The 21651-nt window shown below is 43.5% G+C and overlaps 1 protein-coding gene across 3 annotated transcripts in view; it reads left to right on the top strand.

The window, feature by feature from the left end:
* The window catches only part of HTR2C (5-hydroxytryptamine receptor 2C), a 218492-nt gene that overhangs the window by 191487 nt on the left and 5354 nt on the right, over positions 1-21651 (top strand). For 2 of the 3 annotated variants that reach the window (XM_036401894.1, XM_054516298.1), the window contains one exon: positions 11966-12166. The exons of the other annotated variant lie outside the window; for it this stretch is intronic. In XM_036401894.1, coding sequence (XP_036257787.1) covers positions 11966-12166 — 201 coding nt within the window. The remainder of the gene's footprint in view (positions 1-11965; positions 12167-21651) is intronic. 3 annotated transcript variants of the gene reach the window in all.

A 21651-nucleotide genomic window follows, 5' to 3' on the forward strand; every position in this document is an offset into this window, starting at 1 on the left:
GAATATCCTATGAGTTGGAAAGGACTCTCAAGGATGACTGAGTCCACCTCCTGGCCTTGCATGGGAAGCCCCAAAAATCCCACTATGTGCCTGAGAGCATTGTCCAAAGGCTCCTTGAGCTCTCTCAGGCTTGGGGCTATGTTCACTTCCCTGGGCAGCGCCTTCCAGTGCCCATCCACCCTCCAGGTGAAGAATTTTTTCCTGATTTCCATCCTAACCCTGCCCTGATGGCTTCAGGCCATTCCTTGGGTCCTGTCTCTGGTCACCAGAGAAGGGATCAGTGTCTTCCTCTCCTCCTCCCTTCATGAGGAACTGCAGACCCCAGTCAGGTCTGTCCTCAGTCTCCTCTCCTTGTGGCACCCAGAGCTGTCCCCAGCACTCAAGGTGAGGCCACCCCAGTGAGAGCAGAGTGGGACAGTCCCCTCCCTTAGCTGGCTGTGCCTGATGAACAGCACCTATTTTATTATGTTTAGCTAGATTATTATGTTAACACATTATTTTATTATTGTAGTTATCACTGGGTTTGATTTGTAATCAAGGGCGAGATTACACAGTAATAATAGTATAACCATGATAATAAAATAATGTTGCACTTGATTACAAAGCAAAAACAAGCCTATCAAAACCCCCAATGGTATAACTTAACTAAATATAATTTCTTTAATTTCCTTTACCACCTCATGAGACCACTATAATTTTCTGGGTAATAGTATTCTTTCTAATATATCAGTACGCCCACGCTTCATTTATCCATGTTAAATTAAACTTCTACTTCATGTGAATGGACCTTACAATAGGCCCACAATTTCTGCAAAACCCAGAGGAGTACAACTGCACCCAGAGGGTGGTGACATGTTAACTTTCACTTTCTCTGATGTTACCCATGGGTAATAGGGTCCACATGCCAAAACATTGCTATGGGAAATGGGATCACTTGTCCTGAACTGCAGATTTTTTTTCAGCAGATTTTTTGAATCCTTCTCAGGATTCAAAACTGGGTATTTGCATCATTTGTGAGAGAGAGACAGAAAGTCAGGCAGGACTGGTGTTGCTGCCTGTTTGTTTTCTTGTTGGCTGAGAAATGCCACCTGAATTTCAGGATGTGAGGATGGAGTTACATGTGATAGCTTAGTCTGAAGTGTTTCTAAACCTTTGCATCTGTGAGAAAAGCTGTGCTGAGTTGTCTCTTATGTGTCCTCATCCAACAGTTTGACAAGTGGGCATATTATGGGCTGTAAGCACTGCAGTAGGAAAACAGCATAACCTTAGGTTAAATCACATCCAACTTCTTTCATAACAGACTGAGAGAAGTGAGCAGTTTTAACTAGTAACAGGGCGTGCACAAAATGCTTACAATCATGGAAATCCTCAATGTCAAGTTACATGGTTTTACCAGTTGGATTGTGACAGTAAATGACAAATCTGTTGCTTGGAGTAAAGGGATGATTTAAAATCATGTTTCATCAGGCTGGTTGGGGTGTAACAGCTCTTCTGGGAGGGCATGGGGTGAGCAGGGTTGCAGGAGCCCAGTTCTTCATCCCCAGACAGCCTTCCCAGACCCCTGGATTCCCAGGGCTGCTTTGGATGCTTGGGTGCTTGTGACAGGGTGACCTGCTCTGTTCACAGCAAGGGGCTTGGGACAAGCCAGCCTTATCTGAGCATCATATCATATCAATCATATCATATATATCATATCATATCATATCATATCGTTTGGGAGGCTGATTCCCTGCTAGTCTGAATGGAGAATCCTGCAAGAGGACCAGCAGCTGAGCCCCCTCTCATCTGTGGCTCTGGTGCTCCTGGGCTGAAGATGGAATTACCCTGCAGGCCTTGGCAGGTGCAAAGGGAAGCACTGCCACATGCCAAGGTGAGGGCTGCAGGCCTTCTTCCCTCCAAGGCTTGATGCAGAGACATCCCCAAGCCACGATTCTGCCCACACTCCCCATCGTGAGCCTTTAATGTTGGTACTTTTTGCTACCATGGGGTGGGGGCGTTGCAGCAGGAGCTCTCTGCTGTCTCTGCCCATGTCCTGTGGGTGTCTGGGCTGTCTAGGAAAGCCTCCTGTGCTGCTGAGAGAAATGAGCTCCCTGGCAGGATCATCAGCCAATAAAGCTTTCAGACCTAGTCTCCTTGTGGAAAATTATTTTCTAGGCCTGTGAAAGAAGCCTCCAGGGTTTCCATGGTGTGGCAAAATGAGGAAACATCTAAGAATTATGGGAAAATGGGGAAGAAGTGGAGAAGGACTGCTAGGTAACTGATGTTAACTTCAGACTTTGAAACATTGTGCTGGAAGATAAGGGCTACTGAAATAATATTTTTTGGGTATTGTTCAAGATTTGAAAAGAGATCAAGTAGTTAAATAACAGTGGCACTTGTTTGCTTCCTCTCATTTCTACATCTTATTCTTCAGTTAAAAGACAGTTATCAGCAAAATTCCCTGAGTTTTTGGCTGGGTCACACCACACATCAAGAATCCTCATGGATAACTGTGCATTTCTAGCTGCAAACTGGGCGTATTTTGCACGCAGGCATGGTTCAGCAGGTTATTGCTATAGAGTACAGAACTGATTAGCAATACAGGCATTTTCTAGATTGCTGTTAGAGTTCTTTAATTAAATGTCTGTGTCTTGTTTACACACAGGATGAATTGTCCTCCACTCCTGTTTCAGGGAATGACCATGATCTTCCTTGTGCTGCCTTTTAATTGGGGCATGTTGCACCTGCACAGATTTCTCTGCTGAGCTGCAGCATGGTGACCAACAAACTCCTCGAGAAGTGACACTTGCTCACATGCTCACACACTTCTTGAGATTACTGCACATGGAACAGTGTTCACTAGCAAAGGAGCTATTATTATTATTATTATTCCCTTGAGAGAGCCCCTGCAGGTGCTGTTCCCAGTGTGCTGAGCTCCAGCCTGATGTTTCTGCTGTAATGAAAAGTCTGGTCTTGGTCAGGAGAGGTCTGGGCACAGGGGCAGAAATGCTTTGCAAGTGGGAGGTGATGCCTCAGGTTTCAGCTTTTATACTTTTCAGATTCTGTGCTGCTCTAGTGTGTACTTCTGAGCTTCATATTATGGGATGGTGAGCTCTCCTCACAGAGCTGGGAGACAAAGCAATTCCTTCTCCAGCTGGGGACCAAGGACAAATGATCCAAATCTCAGGCCCAAGAGCACAAACAACGTGGACTGGAGAGAGAAAAACAAGAAGGATGGGACTTCATGAGCTAAAGCTGTAATTGGACAATTAACTCCAATATGCAAATGGACCAGGATTTATAAAAGTGAGAGACCCCATGACTTTTGTTGTGCATTTTGTGACCATTTTGGTTCATCTTGGGTGTAGCCCTGGCTGGGCTCTTGTGCTGCCCAGGGTGGATCCATTGAGGCCTTTTAATAAATCCCTGCTTTATTCTTTAACTCCATCCAGTCTCTGTTCCAGGTCAGCCTTCACAAGGCATCAGAGGTGTGCACCTAAGGGATGCAGTGACAGCAGGACAGTAGATGGCACTAAGGATGAGGACCAGAATTTCTTGGCTTCTTAGCAACCCCCAAATAATTGCTTTTGGCAGTGGCTGCTGTGGAACACTCTCACACTGGCATTCCTAGCTGTATAATCACTTAGAGATGGAGGAATCAGCTTCCTTGGAGGAAGCTAAATGTGGCATGTGTTTTGCAAATCCTGAGAAATACCAAGAATGAAAATTATTATCTCTAAGCACGATCAAAATATGGCTTCTTTCCTTTGGCTGAAGTGGTTTCTTGCCAGCATCAGTCTCACCAACTGCTTGTACTGGGTTTTGACCTCATCAGGCAGCAAACTGTGCCTCCCACTGGCATGAAGTGCAGCAGAGCATTAACCCACTGTCCCTAATGGGAAAGCTGATTCACTGAACTCCTTCAATATCCCTAAATTCCCCAAAGCTCTTGAGTGTGGGTTACACTCTGCTTTGGCACAGGGCTGAGCAGGTGCAGGGCTGCACTGAATGGGGGCAGAACAAGGATCACATCCTGGGCACATCAAGCAGCCTGCAGCAAGAGGGAGGAAAAATCACTGACACTTTTCAAACAGCAGACCTCACATCAGGCTCTATATCCCAAGACATAGGGAAGAAATACTGAGTGGACATGCCAGGTGTAGCAGACCAAACATCTGCATCCTATGCTCAAAGCCAGCACTGCTGGTTTGCAGAACAAAGTTTGCAGTGAGTATGCAAATTCTTATCAAATTTGTCATTTCCCTGGAAGATTTCACTAGCCAATAAAAATATTGGCTAGTGAAAGATGGCAGATCTGTGTTCTCTGAATAAGGAACCCTTTATATCCAAGGAATATTTTATCTCTTACTGATATCAGGTATTTTATCATAATCTGGAGGCCAATTTGTCCAGCTGCATTGTCAGGAGGGAACCTGAGCTGAGAAGGAGGATTAATCCCATGTAGGCTGCCAGGCAGCTGTCAGCATAGCACAGACATCTGAATTGCCACTGGGTTATGCTGGAATAAAACCAAATGCCTAAAAAAATTTCCTCTTTATGGTTTTGTGTCCTTTCCCTAGCCCTAGAGCCAGTCCTAGGATTGAGGCAGAGTTTAAAAACTTCATTTGGTGTTAGGAACTCTGAGTTCAAGCAGATGGCTTCTGCTCAGCAGACAGCTGTAATTGAATAATGCCACATCATTTTCAGTTCTGAATTTTAGTTTCCTCAGATGATCTGCAAGCTTTGGCAGATATTTCTTATGATAATGGATCTTTCTCAATTTCATCAGAACCGAGGAAAACCACCTGTTACTGACACGCGTTTGTGCACTTTGTAATGAGACAGATTATTTGGAAATATTTATATTCTCATGTTTAGAAGGTATTTGTGTGAGGTCTGTGTTTGCTTGTGGGCTTACTTTCCAGTGTGGTGTTCATCCAGCTGTTGCTTTATTACGCGTTTAAATAACAGGTGAAGGCTGATCTATGAGCTGCATGAAGGAAATTGAAGGAGAGGATGCTCTCCTGATGCTGTGCTGACATACAGAACATCAGTGGATAGAAAATGTTTACTGATATGGATATTTTATTAGGCAGTGGTTTCATTTAGATCAATTACTGTGAAGAACATGTAGCTCAGAAGTGTGTGAAGAGATCACAGCTCTCTTGGAATTAAAAGGCTGGAAGGAACCCTTTATATGAACTTGCTGAAACAATTCAATTAATTGTGCCATTGCTCTGTTAACTGTCCATATCACTCAATGCAAAAATTCCAGATGCAGCTACAGATGCTTCAACTGTGAGCAGAGAACAGCACTGAGCCTAGAAATTTATCCTCTGGCTTCAAACATAACTTTAGTCTCTGCCAATAAATGAAAAAATTAATATAACACATGGATTTATGGAATGACAAATTGCACCAGAGTAATTTTATACTTCCATAAGAGAAGAGATGCTGACATTGGGATGAAAACAACATTCACTAGGATTGCTTCTTAGCAAACATCCCATTTTATTAACAGGGCTGTTTAAAGTATAGTATATGGAAAGCTGGCTCCTTGCATTTAAAATATTACTTAAATGGTATTCAAGCAACCTTTCCCTAGCTCAGATAATTATATCTGTTCTAGCTTTAATTTTCCTTCTTTCTTACACATCCTGTCAAGACTGCAAGTCATTGCTATACTGGATAGAAAGGAAAATCTAACAGCTAAAATTCTTATAACACCATGTGAGTGCAATTTGCAATAAAATACAGTCACATAAATTAATCACTGCAACTTGTGAGACAAGAACCAAAATATCTTTGGAGGCACATTCAGCTCCTCTGGAATTTCCCTTTAATGGTGAGGGGTTTCCAAAGGAGACCACACTGCTCCATGCCCATTTCCTGCTGCTCCCTGCCGTGCTGACAGCTCCAGGAGCTGTAACAACAAACAGCTCAGGGGAAAACCAAGCTCAGGCAGAGTGTCACAGCCCAGCTGGGTGTGAGCAGTGGCACAGATCCAAATAAATCCTTAGTGTGGTGTTGCACTATGGCAAAGCAGCATCTTCAACTCCCAGATGTTCAAGCCAAGTGTGGGGTGCCAGCAGTGTCCCCCTGGACACTGATCCCATCACCTGCTTTTCTGCTTGGTGGTCTCTTCCATTCCTTTGGCCATCCCATCACCTGAGAGCCCATCCTCTGCTCAGAACCCCTTGGGACACTCAGGCCTTTTTGAACTTGCAGCACTGAATAACAGAGTCCTTCTCCTAAAAGTCACCATCATTCTTTGTGTGTAGGTTATGTCCCTGTGCATGGCTCTGCTGGAACATGTGATGTTTAAGGGATCCGGAGAGCCTTAGGACAGCCTTCTTTTGCTCTAGAAAAATGCAGACTAGAAACTTAAAGGTAAACAAAATTTCTCATGTAACTTGATGCCCAGGAGTTCAGTATATTGGAAAAACTTTAAATTCCACTCTCTTGATGATGAAATCAAAAGGATTGGCAGTGCTGCCCTTGAGATGAGCTGCTGCTTTAGCCAGGAGGCTGCATGTCCCTGAGCCCCTCTCTGGACAGTGGTAAACACTGATGGCTGTGGGGCACCAAGCAAAATGTTCTGTAGTTCTTGGGCATGATGGAGATTTTCAGCACCCTTGGGTGTGTGACTCTCAGAGGGATATGGATGTCTCTGAGTCATTTGTCTATGTAAATTTGAGGAAAACAAACTAGCAGAAAAGAGATAACGTAGCTTTACACTTCCTGGTGTGGTATTTCAGACTTAGAAATGCTTTACTTCCTAGATAAGAGAGAGAGAAGAGAATAATTTAAACTCTTTCATTCCCTTGGGAATAATGCAATGCTATAATGTTAAAACTGTATATAATTGCTTTCTATTTTTGTAAAGCCTGTGGCAGCTATGAACCTTTAAAGTGAGCACTGGAAAGTCTGGTTTGTACAAATTTCTTCAGTTGCATCAATGGTGCAGTGGGGGTAAAAAGCAGTGGGAAAGTGTAGGCTTTATTCTACAAACCACAACAGTGGCTTTCCCTGGCATGTGTGAAAGAACCTTCAAAAGCAGCAAAACCCCTCAGAAAGTGACAGGTTTGGGGTCTGTCCTGGGTTGCTGTTTGCATTGTCTGATGCTGCAAGGAAACCCAAGTGAGAGCTGTCATTGCTTGGGGCACTCTGCTGGTTTTGGAATTCCCAGGGAATTATCTGAGGCATCTCCTGGATCTTCTGCTGACCTTTCCAAGGGTCAGAGCACTCTGCAGAGCAGTGGGGCAGTGAATGGCCTGAACCGGACCTGTGGCAGCTGCAGGATGATAAAAAGTGCTTCAAGCACACACAGTGTTGCCATTTTAACTGCTGGGAGGTTCTGCTTTGTACTGGGATTTATTTACTCAAACTGCTGCCTTTTTTCAGTCAATTCTTTAAGGTAGTTAAAAGTGAATTGTAAATGCAGTAAATATCAGAAGCCTAAAATGAGAAATACTGCACATATTTTAGTTTTTAGCCAACCCAATGAACATTTTTAAAAAGGCTTTTGAACACATAAGCATCTTTAGTACTTATTTTGCACGTGTTAGCTCTCTTTCTTTTACATAAATAGTATATACAGTGTGCATATATGTCAAATGTCATAATGAGACAAAATATATAGTTTTTCTTCCTGTGTCATTTTGAAGGATGTTTTTTATCCTTTTGTCCATCCCAATACATACAAGGCACTGGTTAAACACAGCAAATGTGTGCTGAAACCTTTTCCAAATTCCTGTTCATGGCTGGAAAAGGAATGACTGATGTAGATTGCTGTGAGTTTCTCATGAAAAATTCTTGAAGATACAGAGATAAATTTTACATAATTCTTCACTTTATTGTTGTGTAAGCAGGTTATTCCAGATTTGTCCTAGGTGTTATACTAGATTTTCCCAGGACATATCCTGGAGCAGATTGCATTGTAGAAGTACTGAACATGTACAAGAAGCAGACTTTTTTTTTCTTTTTCTGTACAACCATTCTCCTACAATCTGGAATAATTCTGTTTTACCATTTGACTTAATTAATTTTGCTTCCATTTGCTGTGTTTTGTTCAGTCACCTCCTTCTAGAGTAGCTGGTAATTCTGACTCTCATGCACTGAACAGTACAATGCCAATAACAGTGCTAAGCAACTCTTTTTACCCATATGCATAAAGCTCTGACAAAAGTGACTCAGTTGCATAGCTGCCATCTTCCTTGATGAAAAACACAAGAAATGTAAGGAACTCTTATCTGACAGCAAATTAACTCCACAGAGAGATGGTCTGTGACTATGCCAAAATGCCTTTGAGTGTCTTTGTTTTTCTGCCAGCAGTTTGTGCTCATCTCTGCTCTTCAGTGACACAAAGAAGCTGTGGTTTGCTTCTTCATCCTGGGGCAGGAGATGAAATCCCACCTGGGGACCATGACTCCTGGTTAAATATGAGTGTTTGTCCCATGTGTCCTGGGAGGAACCACATCAACCACAGATGCCATGGGATGCTATTCAGTCCTAGAGGGTGAAGTAATATTCTGCAGAAGTTTCCTTCCTGCAAGGATTTTTGCATGCTTGTTTTATTCTGATCAGAACCAGAAGATAGCACTGACCTCAAAGGAATATCATTGCAATAGTTTTCTGTACACTTTTCTCTGTTAATTTGGCCAGTGTAAATTTCTACCCCCCACAAAACATCTGGAGGCAAAAAAATCTGTGGTTTGATTACATGCTGTGTAAAGAAATACCAACTTGTGTTTTGATCTGCTGTGGTCATCTAATTCCCTCCAGCACTCTCCTATCTACCTATCTACACTGCTCTACCTGCCAGTGCATTAAATATATGATTTTCAGATTAATTCAAGGTACAAAAATCAGTGTTTCTTACAAAGGATTTTGGTTTTTTGCTTATGCAGGTGTTTAGAACTGTTTCTTTCTTGGAGCCAAATTTGGACTGAGATGAATGTTTTTCACTGGAAATGCAATTACTATATCTTAGAGGTGCTGGGGTCCAAGAATTCATTTCACTCAGTCATCTGCTCTTCTAAATATAGGGTAATTGCTATTCTTTGTAAATGAAATAAGAGAAAAAAGAACACAAATTAGAGAAATGTTACCCTCTGTAATTAGAGTGTTTCTGAGGATAAAATTGTTTTAAAGGTATAACATTGTTAACAGATTTTTTTAAATCCTTGTTTGCATCTTGGCACAGTCACAGGGCACATTTCCCATGCTTTGTACATTTACTCAAAACAGAATTAGAATAAAGCTGTTTTTCTTTTTTTACAAATTACTGGCTTTGTAGGCTGTGTAGGTGTTTTTCAAAGGCATGCACCATGCTTACTTAAAAATAATTACATTTCGAGCTAGAATATATATTATGCCCTTCCTATCGAGCAACAGTGATGTGTTACAAGCTGCCATTCTGCAAATTTCCAGAGTGACATTTTGTTATTGCAGATCATTTTAGGAAACTTCCTGAGAAAGTAAAATGCCTACTCGTGGCTGTTCAGCTGGAAAAGTAATGGAGTGCTGTGGGAGAGGAAGTGCTAACAGGATTTGGCATTAGGAGAGCTCTCATCTCACCTTTATCCTCAAAAGCATCCTGCCAGTTTGCCTGGGCAGTACTGAGGGCAGCATGGCTGGGGTGTGTTGGTGTCTGTGGCTCCTGCAGGGCCAGGGCTGGCAGCAGGGGATGTCTCCTGTCCCCACGCTGGTGGCTGCTGGGTTGGGATGAGTTCACTTCAGCAGCAGAGGTTGTTCTCGGGGGAATCAGTCACTGGAAGTGTTTGGAAGGCTTGAAGGAAGAGGTAAGAGAGGCTGCTCATCATTCAATAATGCTGGAAAGGTGGTTGCTGTAGAAACCTCTTCCAGGTCTGGCAAATGTCAGGAATCAGGCTGTGCCCACTGCAGCAGCGCGGCTCAGCCCGGAGAGGCTCCCAGCACAGGAAGCCTGGAGGTTGGCTGCCTTTTCCTGGAGACACTGGGGTTTCCTGGCCATCTGCCTGATGTGGGGAGTAGCCACCAATGCCACTGCTCCCCTCTGCAGCGGCTGCTGCGCACTCATGATCGCGCTGCCCAAGCTCCCAGGGACTGCTCCCTCCATCGGGGCACACTCAGGGCTTTGTGCTCCCGGTTCAGCTCAGCCTGAGCACAAAGATGGAGTGCTGAGGGGTAAAGTGTGCTGGATCTGCTTTGGTGTGGGTTGGCAGTGAGAGCCTGAGGCTGTACAGAGAGCACAGCTCCCACTTGTAGGATTTCTGACTTGTTCTTCCCCAGAGCATTCACTGAGGCATCGCCCAGCAAATCCAAGGTGTGCTTGGCTGCAGCTCTGAGCTCAATTGCAGGCTGATGGCAACGATGTCCTCAGCTATAACAAAGTGTGAAGTGAGCAAGAGGCAGAGAATTTGATCCTAGTGTTATAAAGGGGCTGAGTCATATTTAATCAAGCTCTATTCATTTGTACAGCAGAGGTGCCTTTTAAAGTAAAGATGCTCCAGCCACAAAGTGCTGTACTTAGTTCCCTTTGACAGGGACCTCTCAAATGCTTGCTGCTGTGGATTTCAGTCCACTCACAGGCCATTTAATAGACATGGTGCACACTCCCTGAAATGAGTGGCTTATCTCCCCAGAGCTGAGGTCTGGCTGTGTGGGTTTGGTGAGTACTTAGCATTTCATCTGCTTGTTTCCCACTGGTAAAATGAGCTAATGTGTCCATCTCTCTGTGCTGTGCTCTTTGTGAAAGGTTCCTCGGCTTCTCTGGGACATTTCATAATAATTTACTCTGGTTCAGTTAATCTCAGGTTTCAGCATGAAGGTATTCTGGGTCTCTCTTGGCTGGGTAATTTGTTTCAAACCATGATTTCTGAGACTAATAGTTTCATCCTTTCCATTTGAGATCAGTAGGATGGAGCTGCGCCATTCTTAATATAACATTGATTCTACAGAGTGATGATTCTGATCCTTGGGGTAAACTTCAAAATTGCTTTAGACATTCATGTTCTGAATGAAGACACAAGAATATCTCATTATTCAACTATTATGAAGTCTCTCATGTTTTCAGCTGCTATAGATACTCTAGATTTGTTTTGGTAAGTAGCCCAGAGCTTGGCAGGACATGTTATTGATCTCACACAATCCATTCTGGACACTGACATGGGGGTATCATTCACAAATCAATTTTCTCTGAGCTTTGATTTAAGTATCAGTGGCCTTTGAGGATCTTTCTGGATCACTTTTATTCTCAAGTTGTACTTCAGCACTGAGTGAACTGTTTAATAAGTGCAGGCACCCAAATGAGCTGTGTGCCAGCTGCTGTCAGATGTGGCCATTGAGTCTGTTCTGTTTGCTAACATAGTTTCTGTAAAGAATAACACCCCATCTACCTTCAAAACAGTTTTTGAACTTCAGCCACTCAGTCCCAGCATCTCTGCAAGGAGGCAAGTATTCCTTTGATATCAAGGCACACTACCTGGGGAGAAAAGGTGAAGTAGTGTCACTTAGCTATGTGATAGACTGCACAAAAACTGTCTGCTACCTTTCTCCTCAGCAGACAGAAACTGAGACTCATACATCAAGGAAGTTTTAGAAAGGATCTGAGTCAAGTTAATGCCACAAAATGCTTTGCAATCCATGAAAACCATGTGATGAGTGAGTTATAAAGGAATGTAATATTTGATTTTGTGATGATATGGAAGAAATGTTAAGAGTGGGGAAGAGTGCTAAAATGGTCACTTGCAGGCACTGCCCTTTAGTTACTGGTCACAGAAACCAGATGTTTGGAAACTGGCTATGGGCTTATGGAGTGTCCAGAGCCAGGAATTTCCCATAGAGAAGTCCCATGAGAGGTTTCCTGTCCACCCCTCATGCACGTGCCCCTTACTGGTGTCACAGACCTAAACTATCCCAACGGTTCCTCAGAAATGATGGCCTAGCTTCCCAAATTACTTCCTTTCCTTTTTTTCCTTTCATTTCTTTTCTCTCTATGTTTCAGATTATGCTTGGCCTTTGCCTAAACAGTTGTGCCCTATATGGATTTCCCTAGATGTGCTCTTTTCAACTGCATCTATTATGCATCTCTGTGCCATCTCTCTTGATCGGTACGTAGCAATTCGCAATCCCATTGAGCACAGCCGCTTCAATTCCCGCACCAAGGCCATTATGAAAATTGCTGCAGTTTGGACCATATCCATAGGTAAGCAACATGGCTCTTGACTGTGTCTGAATGAATAATAGTGTTACTCCAATTTTCATTTAGAATTTATTTTTTTTTTAAAGAGGATACTCAAATTAATTTACCTGGCCTGCATGCCTGAGCGGAATAACTGGAAATGGAAGCCTTTCCTTGCAGCTGGTGGGAGCAGTCATTTTTCAGAGCATCACCCCTCTCCACTGCTGCTGTGTCCCTGTCAAAGTGCTGATAACAGCAATACCAGGACAAGTGGTGCTGTAAAACTGCTGTGTAAACAGAGCAGACAGCAGCATTAGCACAGCCCGGCACGGGGAGCCCGGCCAGCTCAGAGCGCACGGCTGCGCTGCAGGTCGCTGCAGTGGAACTCTCTCAAGGCCTCTAATGGTCTAAGTGGAGCTGCACAGGGTTGGAGGCAGGCTCTCAGCCAGGTATTTACTGATCCTGCCCAGCCTTTATAGGCTGGGCTGCTCTCTGCCACAGCTGGGCTGCTGCTGGTACTGAGCTGGCAAGTTTGAAGTCTTGGTAAATGAGGAGTAGGCATAACAGAAGACACGTTTGTATTGCTTTGATAAAGCACAATAAGTAAAGCAGCAGTAAAATAGGGAAGAAAACACAAAATTTTGGCAAAATGACTCTGTAATACTGAGAATTATGTGAAGAAAAATTTTTTTTGTAGAACTCTTTAAATGTGCTTTAAAAAAGAGACATTCGAGGCAGGGGCAGAATTGTATGACCACTTCCATTTGCTGTGTTGCCTTTTGTGCTTGTTTAGAACGCAGTCTTACAGAGATTTAACATTTCATTTCTATTTTATGAAGTGGTTTTTGCTTTCAGTGCTGTACTGCAAGGAAAAGCATGTTCCAGGTATTTGAATTTCTCCTGAGTTTTTGCCTGCTTTAGAAGTGGAATATGATTCTGGTTGTCTGGGTGCTACAGGGACTGATTTTGAAGAAGCTTGCCTTGGGAAAAGGCTATGACAAAAACCAAAAAATGATAAAATAGGGAAAATATACTTTCTCTCCTCATGAATATAACAAGAATATCTATTAGAAACAAATTTTCATGTGTCACAGGCCTGCTACATTTCCCCTAGGTAATATAATCCACATTGAAATTGGATTTGGTTTAATCAATTAACTTAGGATTTTTTTGAAATTACTATTATTTTAAACTCTCTGTGCTCTCTATTTGACATGGGAAAGAAAGCTGCTGGATTCAATACATAAGCAGTCACATGAGGACAAGTTCATGTGGGCTTGGTTTGCACAGGCTCAGATTCGACACAGAATTTGTGCTCCACGTTGCACTGGAATTCAGAGGGAGAGCTGATAGACCCCCCCCAGGCTGAGATGTATAAATCACATTGCAAAATCTGGGCAATAAAACTGTTCTGCTTGCATTTTTGGAGCTAACTTGCAGATTTCTGCCTGTGCTGCCTTAGATGTTGCTGACTTATCCTTAGAAATTTTGGCTAGTGCTGAAGTGGCTGCCTGCACCAGTGCCTTGAGGAGCAAGTTGTGGTTTGGACTTGGGTCCAAGGGATAAAGTAGCTACTTCATGCATGGTTCACTGATTCAGCAGACTGGTAAGGAAATCTGGTGCCTGACCAAGCAGTAAAGACACAGGCCAGTCTCTTCATGGAGCTGTTTGGTGAGGACTGGGCTCACAATGATGGAAAATAGGCACACTGTGACCTCTGCTGCACCCCAAGGAAAAAGGTACCTGAGCCAGAAGAGGTGAGGTGACTCTGTGCTGCTGTACAGTGCAAACACTTCACCCCTACCAGCTTCCTCAGGAGATGTTTAACCCCTCTGCATTGGGTAGGATCTCAAACAGGTGAAAGGATGAAGTTTACCAGACAGAGCTTGGAAAGGAGATGGAATGGTGCTTTCCTGCAAGGCATGTGGTTTGTCAGCCATAAGGCAATGGCTGTTGCAGCTGTTCCCCAGCACCCCAAAGTCTTTAGGAAGAATCTATGAGCAGTTGCTCTGTGGGATTTTTGTGGTGCACAGAGCTTTGGGGGGCTGCTCTGGGCAGCCTTTCCCTCCTCAGGCTGGAAGGGACACAGGGTGCAGCTGTGCCTGTGTGCCCTCCTGTGCCAGGATCACAGCTGGGAGCGCCTGCAGCACATCTGGGCTTTATGTTCAGTTTGTTCTCTTTGACGCAGCTACTGCTGGCCCAGGAGAGCCTTTTCTTGCATCCATTTTTTTGAAGATACAGGCAGAATCCATTCTCCCCAGACAGTCTGTTGAGGGCACTGAAATGCTGTTAGATTTCCTCCTCAGTGCATATGATAGGGCTTACCCTTTTACTTGGGCTTTCTGCAGTAGGTTGCATTAAATAGAGAAGAAGTACTCTTGGTATGTATCTAGCTCATTTTAGCATAACTATTTGTACTTCATAAATGAATTTAGAAATGTGGCAGACATGGAAAAAAACTGAGCATAGAATGAAAGAGAACTCACTCAAAGTGTATTGCTGCTGGTTTCTGGTTCTTAACTCCCTTACCTGTCACTTGGAAAGGCCTGGTGAAATCCTGTGCTAATTTCAGGAGGATGAAATAGGTTAAATGAATTCATCCTCATTTTGGTGTTAAGTGCCACAAAAGAATTTGTGCATTTCTGTTTGTGATTAAGCATCAAATTCAAAGCAGAACTTAAGTGCAGACTGGTCAGTTTGCAATTCCTAAATCCTGCTTCAGATGAGGAAACTTTTAAATGCATTCCATGCAAAGAATCCTGAATTCAGTTTCTGAATCAGAATTCAAAATATGAAGTAAAAAGCATGTAATTTATCTTAATTCAGTAGCTTTTGCATTCCATTTTTCTGAAGTGTTAGTGCTGACAGCAAAATGTAAAAGAGGTTCTTTTGCTCATTGAGCTACAAATTTGTCAAGGTGCACAAGCCTAAACTTATGATTAGGTTTTAAAGTAGGGGAACATAACAGAGTCCTCCTGTCTCTTGACAATTTCTTTGTGAATAGGTCTTTTGCAAAGTTCTCTTTGTTCCAGATAAAAGTACATCACAGACAGTTGTCTTGTGCTTTAGCAAACATAACTTGAGCAAGATTTTTGTCTTCAGTTAAAGTGGCTGCTGTGAAGGGCTGGGCTTGTAAAAATTAGTTTTGTGGTAGATAGCACTGTGCTGAGGCTGGAAATTAAAACACAGGCAACAGAAATATGCTCACAATTGAAAATGAAAATCAATTTTAGGTGTGAGCCTGCTGGCAGAATCTTGGTATTGCTTCAAGATTTCAGACTTTGTGTAGTTTCAAAGTTTTCACCAGTAACTTGAGGACTTGGCCATTTCACCAGCCTCCTCTGCCCTGCTGTGAGGATGGTGGGTGGAGGTCCCCATGCAGGGCTCAGCAGTGGTGAGGAACAGCCAAACCCTGGGAGCACTCTGGGTCACACAGGAGAAAGTGTTAACTGGGAAACATTAAAATAAACAAATTATCCCTTTGAAAATCTGAATGAAAGCACTTAATTGATGTGGAGGTACACACACATTGCCTCTCATATGAAAATAACTGAAATGTTTTAATTCTGCAGTTCCTTGTGACCCAAATATATATTGAAAGGCTTTTCCTCTGCTTCCTGGGGTGTTCAAGGTTTGGCCATTTGCTCTAGAGAGCTGAAATTACACATGCTACCAATTTCCCAGCTCACAGTTTCACATCCTCACAAGCAGTGTAAATTCAATTTAGTTCATAAGTGACCAAGATAGGGTCTGCCATAAGAAGATGCCACAAACTGTGTGTGTGTGTCTGTGTGTCTGTGTGTGCATGTTTGAAAACATTTTCATTCTTTCTCTGACTCATTAATGAGATTATAATTTTGATTTCAGGGAGGTACCTGAGGTTTGTGTATACGAGAAACCATTCAGATTTAAAAATGAAATTTAAATCCCCATTTAACTTTCATAGTGCTTCATTGTTTTACCGAGGAGAACTATTTATAGAAATATGGAAGAATATGAAAAGTATAAATGTGTGCTGTGAGGATCAGTGAAAACTCATCTCAGACTAAGTGAACTTACATCTAACACCTTTTTGTTTCTGCCCTGAGTGTTTGTCTCTCTCAGGGGCTGAGCAGCCTCATGCCAGCAAGCTGCTCTAATGATGCATTTCAAGAGCCTCCAGGCACCAGCTAAGCCTTGCCCCTCTCTCACTGGAGACAATCCTGGAGGGCACCACTGATCCAAAAGGAATTGTGCTCTCCTAGGGCAGGGGGATGTGCTGAGGGCAGGTGCTGCATGGAGACAAAGGGGGCCTGGAACAGCTCTCAGAGCTCCCTGAGGTCACAGCTCCAGAGCACATGCAGGGTTTGCTCTGGTTTGCATTTCAGCCCATCAGTGTCTCTGGGGTCAGGGGCAGCCCAGCAAGGGCATTTCCATGGCTCCTCTGCTGGTGGGATGTGTTTGCTCCTGGCACCCTTTGCTCTGTGCTGGGCTGGAGCTGCTCCTGGGAGGTCATGCTTTGGGACAAGACCAAAACCCCAGGAATTTCTTTGCAGGCTTCAGGTTAGCACAAATGTCTGGACAGATTTCATGGGAAAAGGGCAAAACCACTGCTGATGAAGAAGACTTCCAGCACATGGAAGGTCAAAATGTGTTCATTTGGGATTTTGCTCAAACCTTTCCCACTAAGCAGGCAGGCTCTGTGGCTCATCACTTGGACACAAGGAAGCAGTGCTGAAACCACTGTTACTGGCAAAGCAGGGGTTAGACAATCACCCTCCATCTCCTGGAAAAACATACACATTCCTGACTATGAGCCCTGCCTTAACAGTAGGACAGCAACCACATATATTGCTGGGAAAATGGTTGCATACTAGTAAAGCTTAAGGAAGCTTAATACCTCTCCAGATTTGGGAGATTTTTTTTAAAATATACTGTATTAATGTATTTTAATTTTTTTTGCCTTTTTCTATTTGACACTGAATGTCTGACAGGGTATGTTTGACTAAAATTCTTCTCTTGGGAGCATGGGGATTGTAGTTGGTTGGTCTGTAGGCAGAGGTGCTGTGGTGGTGCTGATCTGATAACTTTGGTTTGCCTCACCAGAGTGCAGAGGTGGCACTAGCATTGCAAGCTGGGCTGCAGGTTGCCTCTTGTAGAGCAGTAGAGGTGGCTTCTGCTCCTAAAACTTTTCAGACCTGCCTTCTGGTCCTGGGTGAGACAGAAGTATTTGCTTTATGACCTAGAGCAAAACACTAAGGTGTCATCTGCCTGTTTCCCACTTGTTTGAGTTGTCTACAAAGTTATTTTATCTACAGACATTTTTTTGATTGAGCGCTTGTTCCATGATTCCCAAGAGGGTCATTGATCTCCCCAGCACACAAGAATTATCAAGGTGAAGAAGAACATATTGGCTGATAACAGGCTGAATTCATAGCAAGGAAAGTAGCTTGGGATTCCAGGTGATTTCAGGGTGCTTGGATTGGTTTGATCTTGTCACTGGATGTCAGTGAAAGGTTTTGCCTGGGACAGCAGCAGATGGTGACAGTGTGTGAAGAATGTGGACAGAAATTAGACTGACCATCCCACCAGGTCTGTTCCCATGAGCAAGGGGGATGCTGATGTTTGTGTCTGAGGTTCTGCTCCTGAGCATCAGTCCAGGATTACCTGGGGCAGCCCAGCCCTGGCAGGGCTCTGGTGTGAGCAGGATCCCCATCACCCTCCTTCAAATGCACAGTCAGAAACTGTGCAAACCAACAGAAGTAATTGAGCAAAATAGAAGGGCAAGTGGGAAAGTAATCTATTTCTTCTGTCTTTTACTGTTGTTTGCTGGTTTTCCATCTGGCTCAGGTTGCTCAGTGCTCTCCCAAGGTTTGAGTAAAGGTCAGCAGCTCATCCAGGCACAGTCACTAATGGCTTTCATCTGTTTGCAGTTGTGCTTGCTGTGGGCAGGGAGATCCTTCAAAGTTCATCCCCCTTCTGTCTTTGGCTTTCAACCAATACAAGGCTGGCACAATTGTTTTATTGGAATGGTCAGATAAAACTAGAGCTAATCCAGCCCTGAAGGGGCATTGTTGCAATATTAGTACATGAAAGGCACTGCAGTTAGTCTGCTGAAATATGGGAACAATATGGAATTTTAGTCATTTTGAACACTTCAGAGGTCAAAATTCTTCAATTTTCCTCTGAAGAGCTTTGGTTTCTAAACCCAGTGTATTTTCTTGCATACTGCAGGAGGCTGCTGGCTGGTGGGGTTTGCTTTTCACTGTTTGAATGAGAGAAAATATGCAGGAACTTTGTGAGACAGTTAAGAAACCAAACAGATTTGTTTTATTTTAAATATGAGGTTTATTTTCACTTATGTTTGTTTAAATATGAGGTTAAAGATGTGGATTTGAACATGTAATGTTCAGCAGTGTCCTTGTTTTTACACAGACTTGTTTGGCACACAGCTTTCTCTCTGCTTTCTCCTTTTCAATTGTCTGTAAATGTCTGGAGAGTGGCAGTGAGGTCCAGAGCCACCTGCAGCAGCAGAGCTCTTCCCATGGACACAGCAGACTTTGAATTCAGTGCTGACCCCAGGAGAGGTGGTCCCTGGCCTTCCCAAGCTCCTGGAGCTACAGCAAAATGTGACCACTCTTGTATTCAGCCCTGAGAATTCCACACATGGAAAGTCAGAGTAAACCCATATGCCTCTGTTTTCTTTAGTTAGGTAGTTGTCCTTGGAGAAAATGTGCTCTCGTAGAAGAGTGGAAATTCTTGCCTTTTTTAGTAGAAATAACCATCAAAGACACAGCTATTCAGTAATCTCTGTAATCTCTGTCAGGCTCCTGGGCTTTCACTGAAGAAAACAAGGTATTAAACACAAAAAATATATTGTTTTTCATTTAAGTCAAAGTATCTGTGAATATAAATTTGGACTTTTTAGCCAACTTTTTCTCTAGTAAATATTTTATAAATCTGTATTTGTAGTCATTTGGGTTTTGTTTTATTAATTTAAAATCTGTGAGAGCATCTGTTACTCTGTGCCCACAGTATCATGTCAGCTCCATTTGGTGAACATTTCTACTGGCTTGAGGACATCTTTAAAGCTGACAGGCAGCAGTTAGGACAACGCTTGTAATTGGATTTGTAATCCAGAGGATCCTTCTTTCTGTGGCTTCCTGCTGCTCTGACAAACAAGTTAAAGGAGGAAAAAAATCACATTCACTTTCTCTGCTGTGGTGTAAAGGGATGTCCTGCTCAAGCTGCTGCCTGGCAGAAGGGTGCCCAGAGCAGGGACCTGGCTCTTGCCTGACTGGCTGGTTGTATCTTCTTGCTGGGGCAAATCAGCTGTGCCAGGCACTGCTCAGACTTCAAACAACAGGACCAAGCTTGCTCTGAGGAGCTCTGTGATATGCAGCGCTTTAACCTTGCAAGTTTTTGGAGCAGCACTGCCTCTTTTGGGGAATTTGCTGCACCTTAGTTAGAAAGGGTTATTTGACACAACTGGAAAATGCCTCTGAGGCTGGAGGCTTCAGCTCACCACGTCAGCCTGATGTTTGTTGATGAAGAGTGTGTCAGGAATGCTCTGCACTGGGGCTCAGAGGGCTGCACTGACAAAAGGCTGTGGACAGCAGGCAGCTTCAGAGCCTCTTGCCTGATTTGACACTCACCCTCCTGCACTGCTGTGGGCAGTTTGGTATTCTCTGACCACCTCAGTTCTTAAATTATGGACAGGTAAATAATCTGCACTGTTAGTGCTGTGGACTGCTTGAGTCAAGTGGAGCTGGATGCCTTCTCTGCACTTGCTCAAAGAGCAGAACTCAAGTCAGGCAGGCATCTGTGTTCATCCATGTCCAGGAGCCTTGGAATGCTCAGGGTTGATCAAGGCACCCCTGCTGAAACCAGGGCCAGGCTGTGACTGTGTCTGCAAGCAGGTTTTAGTGCATTTGGGATGGTGGCAGCAGTGATTTTGCAGTAATCCCCCATGAAGGGAGCCCCTCTGAGGTGTCTGAGACCTTTCACACTTCTCCCTGTGAGTCAGTCCCAAGGTGTGTACAGAATTGGTTCCCTTTCAGACTCAATTGTGCAGTGGATTGGTGATAAATCATGTATTAAAGACAAGTTTCAAAGGAGAGGTGTGAGGTGAAGGAAGGCATTAGAGATGAGGGTAGTGCTGCCCCCTGAGCAGTGCTGAATCCAGCTCACAGCTGAATCAAAGCATGTGGCCAGCTCATCTGAGGGCATCTTTCTTCCTACTGCTCTTAATGATGGGTTTTTACCAGGCTGGAAGAAAGGGCAAATAAAGACTTAGTGCTCTCTTTCTTCTGTGCATTCTCAGTTTGAAATCTCACTTTCTTATGTGAGAGGTAAGAGACACTTTTCCATTTTTCCACTTTTTCAGCAGCTGCCCCCTCATTCCCTGTCATTAAGGCTGAGCTATCTCATGCTCATGCAGGGTTTTAGGCTGCCATCAGTGCTCTTGATTTGTTTATCCATCATATCCCAGAACTAGGTTATTCTTCCCAAATGTACCTTATGTGTGTCACATAAATGTCAGTTTATGTGTGAAGATATCCCAAAACCTCATCTCATTTCCCTTGGCTAAAGCAATAACACCAGCTTAAATGATGACTACTTCATGAATGAACTTTCATTCATTTTGGAGTTTCATTTCAAAGGTTAGGTGTTACAGAGGGCACTAAAGCATAAAATTATACACGCAAATATAACCCCAGTGTAATGCCATGGACCTAATTTAGATTTCTTCTTTGTGTAAAGAGTGCTCAGTCTAACTTCCACCATTGCCCACATGTGTGTGGTTTGATGGAGCCAAGGCATTAGGATGATGTCTTTAACGATGGGTTTATGAGGTGAAGGTTATTGCAGTGGCAGGGAATTGGCACAAGGAAGATAACAGATAACATATCAGAAAGGAGGCAGCTGCCTTGCCAAAGGTGAACTCATGAGCACTGGCATGTAGAGGGAAGGAAGAGCAAAACCTGGAACTAGTACTGAGCTAAGAAAACACATGCTCCAGTCACAGAAGGCATCTATCATCCTTAATTTTCAAAAGAAATTCCATCACTTGATTACTGCCAAATGGTAATTTTCTGGTAATGACAAATTGCAGATGAATTCCCCAGAATCCTGAAAAACACTTAGCTGGAGTAGTAAAAATGCCCTGGTTAATCTCTTAAGCATGTAATTCTTCGTGTTAAGAAATTTAGAGTCCCACAGGATTAGCTTTTTGAACCTGTGATGTTCACAGCAACTCCAAAAAATCAATTCAGACACAACAGTGGTCTCAGTGTTGTTATTTCTTGGGTAGAGGAGCTCAAGGAGGGCATGGCCACAGCCACACAGACCACTGAGGAGTGGTGCTCCATGGCAGCCAGTGCCCAGAGGGGAGCACAGAATTCACTCTGTTGCTCTCTAGCTGCTCGGATGTGCATCGGCTTTTTTGTTTCTTTAAAAGGGCAAGAAAGAACTTAATGAGAAATAAAGAGAGATAATCAAAAGCATAGAATGAGTTTGGCATGAGGAGA

Source organism: Molothrus ater, chromosome 14 (assembly GCF_012460135.2).
Source record: "Molothrus ater isolate BHLD 08-10-18 breed brown headed cowbird chromosome 14, BPBGC_Mater_1.1, whole genome shotgun sequence".
Lineage (NCBI taxonomy): Eukaryota > Metazoa > Chordata > Aves > Passeriformes > Icteridae > Molothrus > Molothrus ater.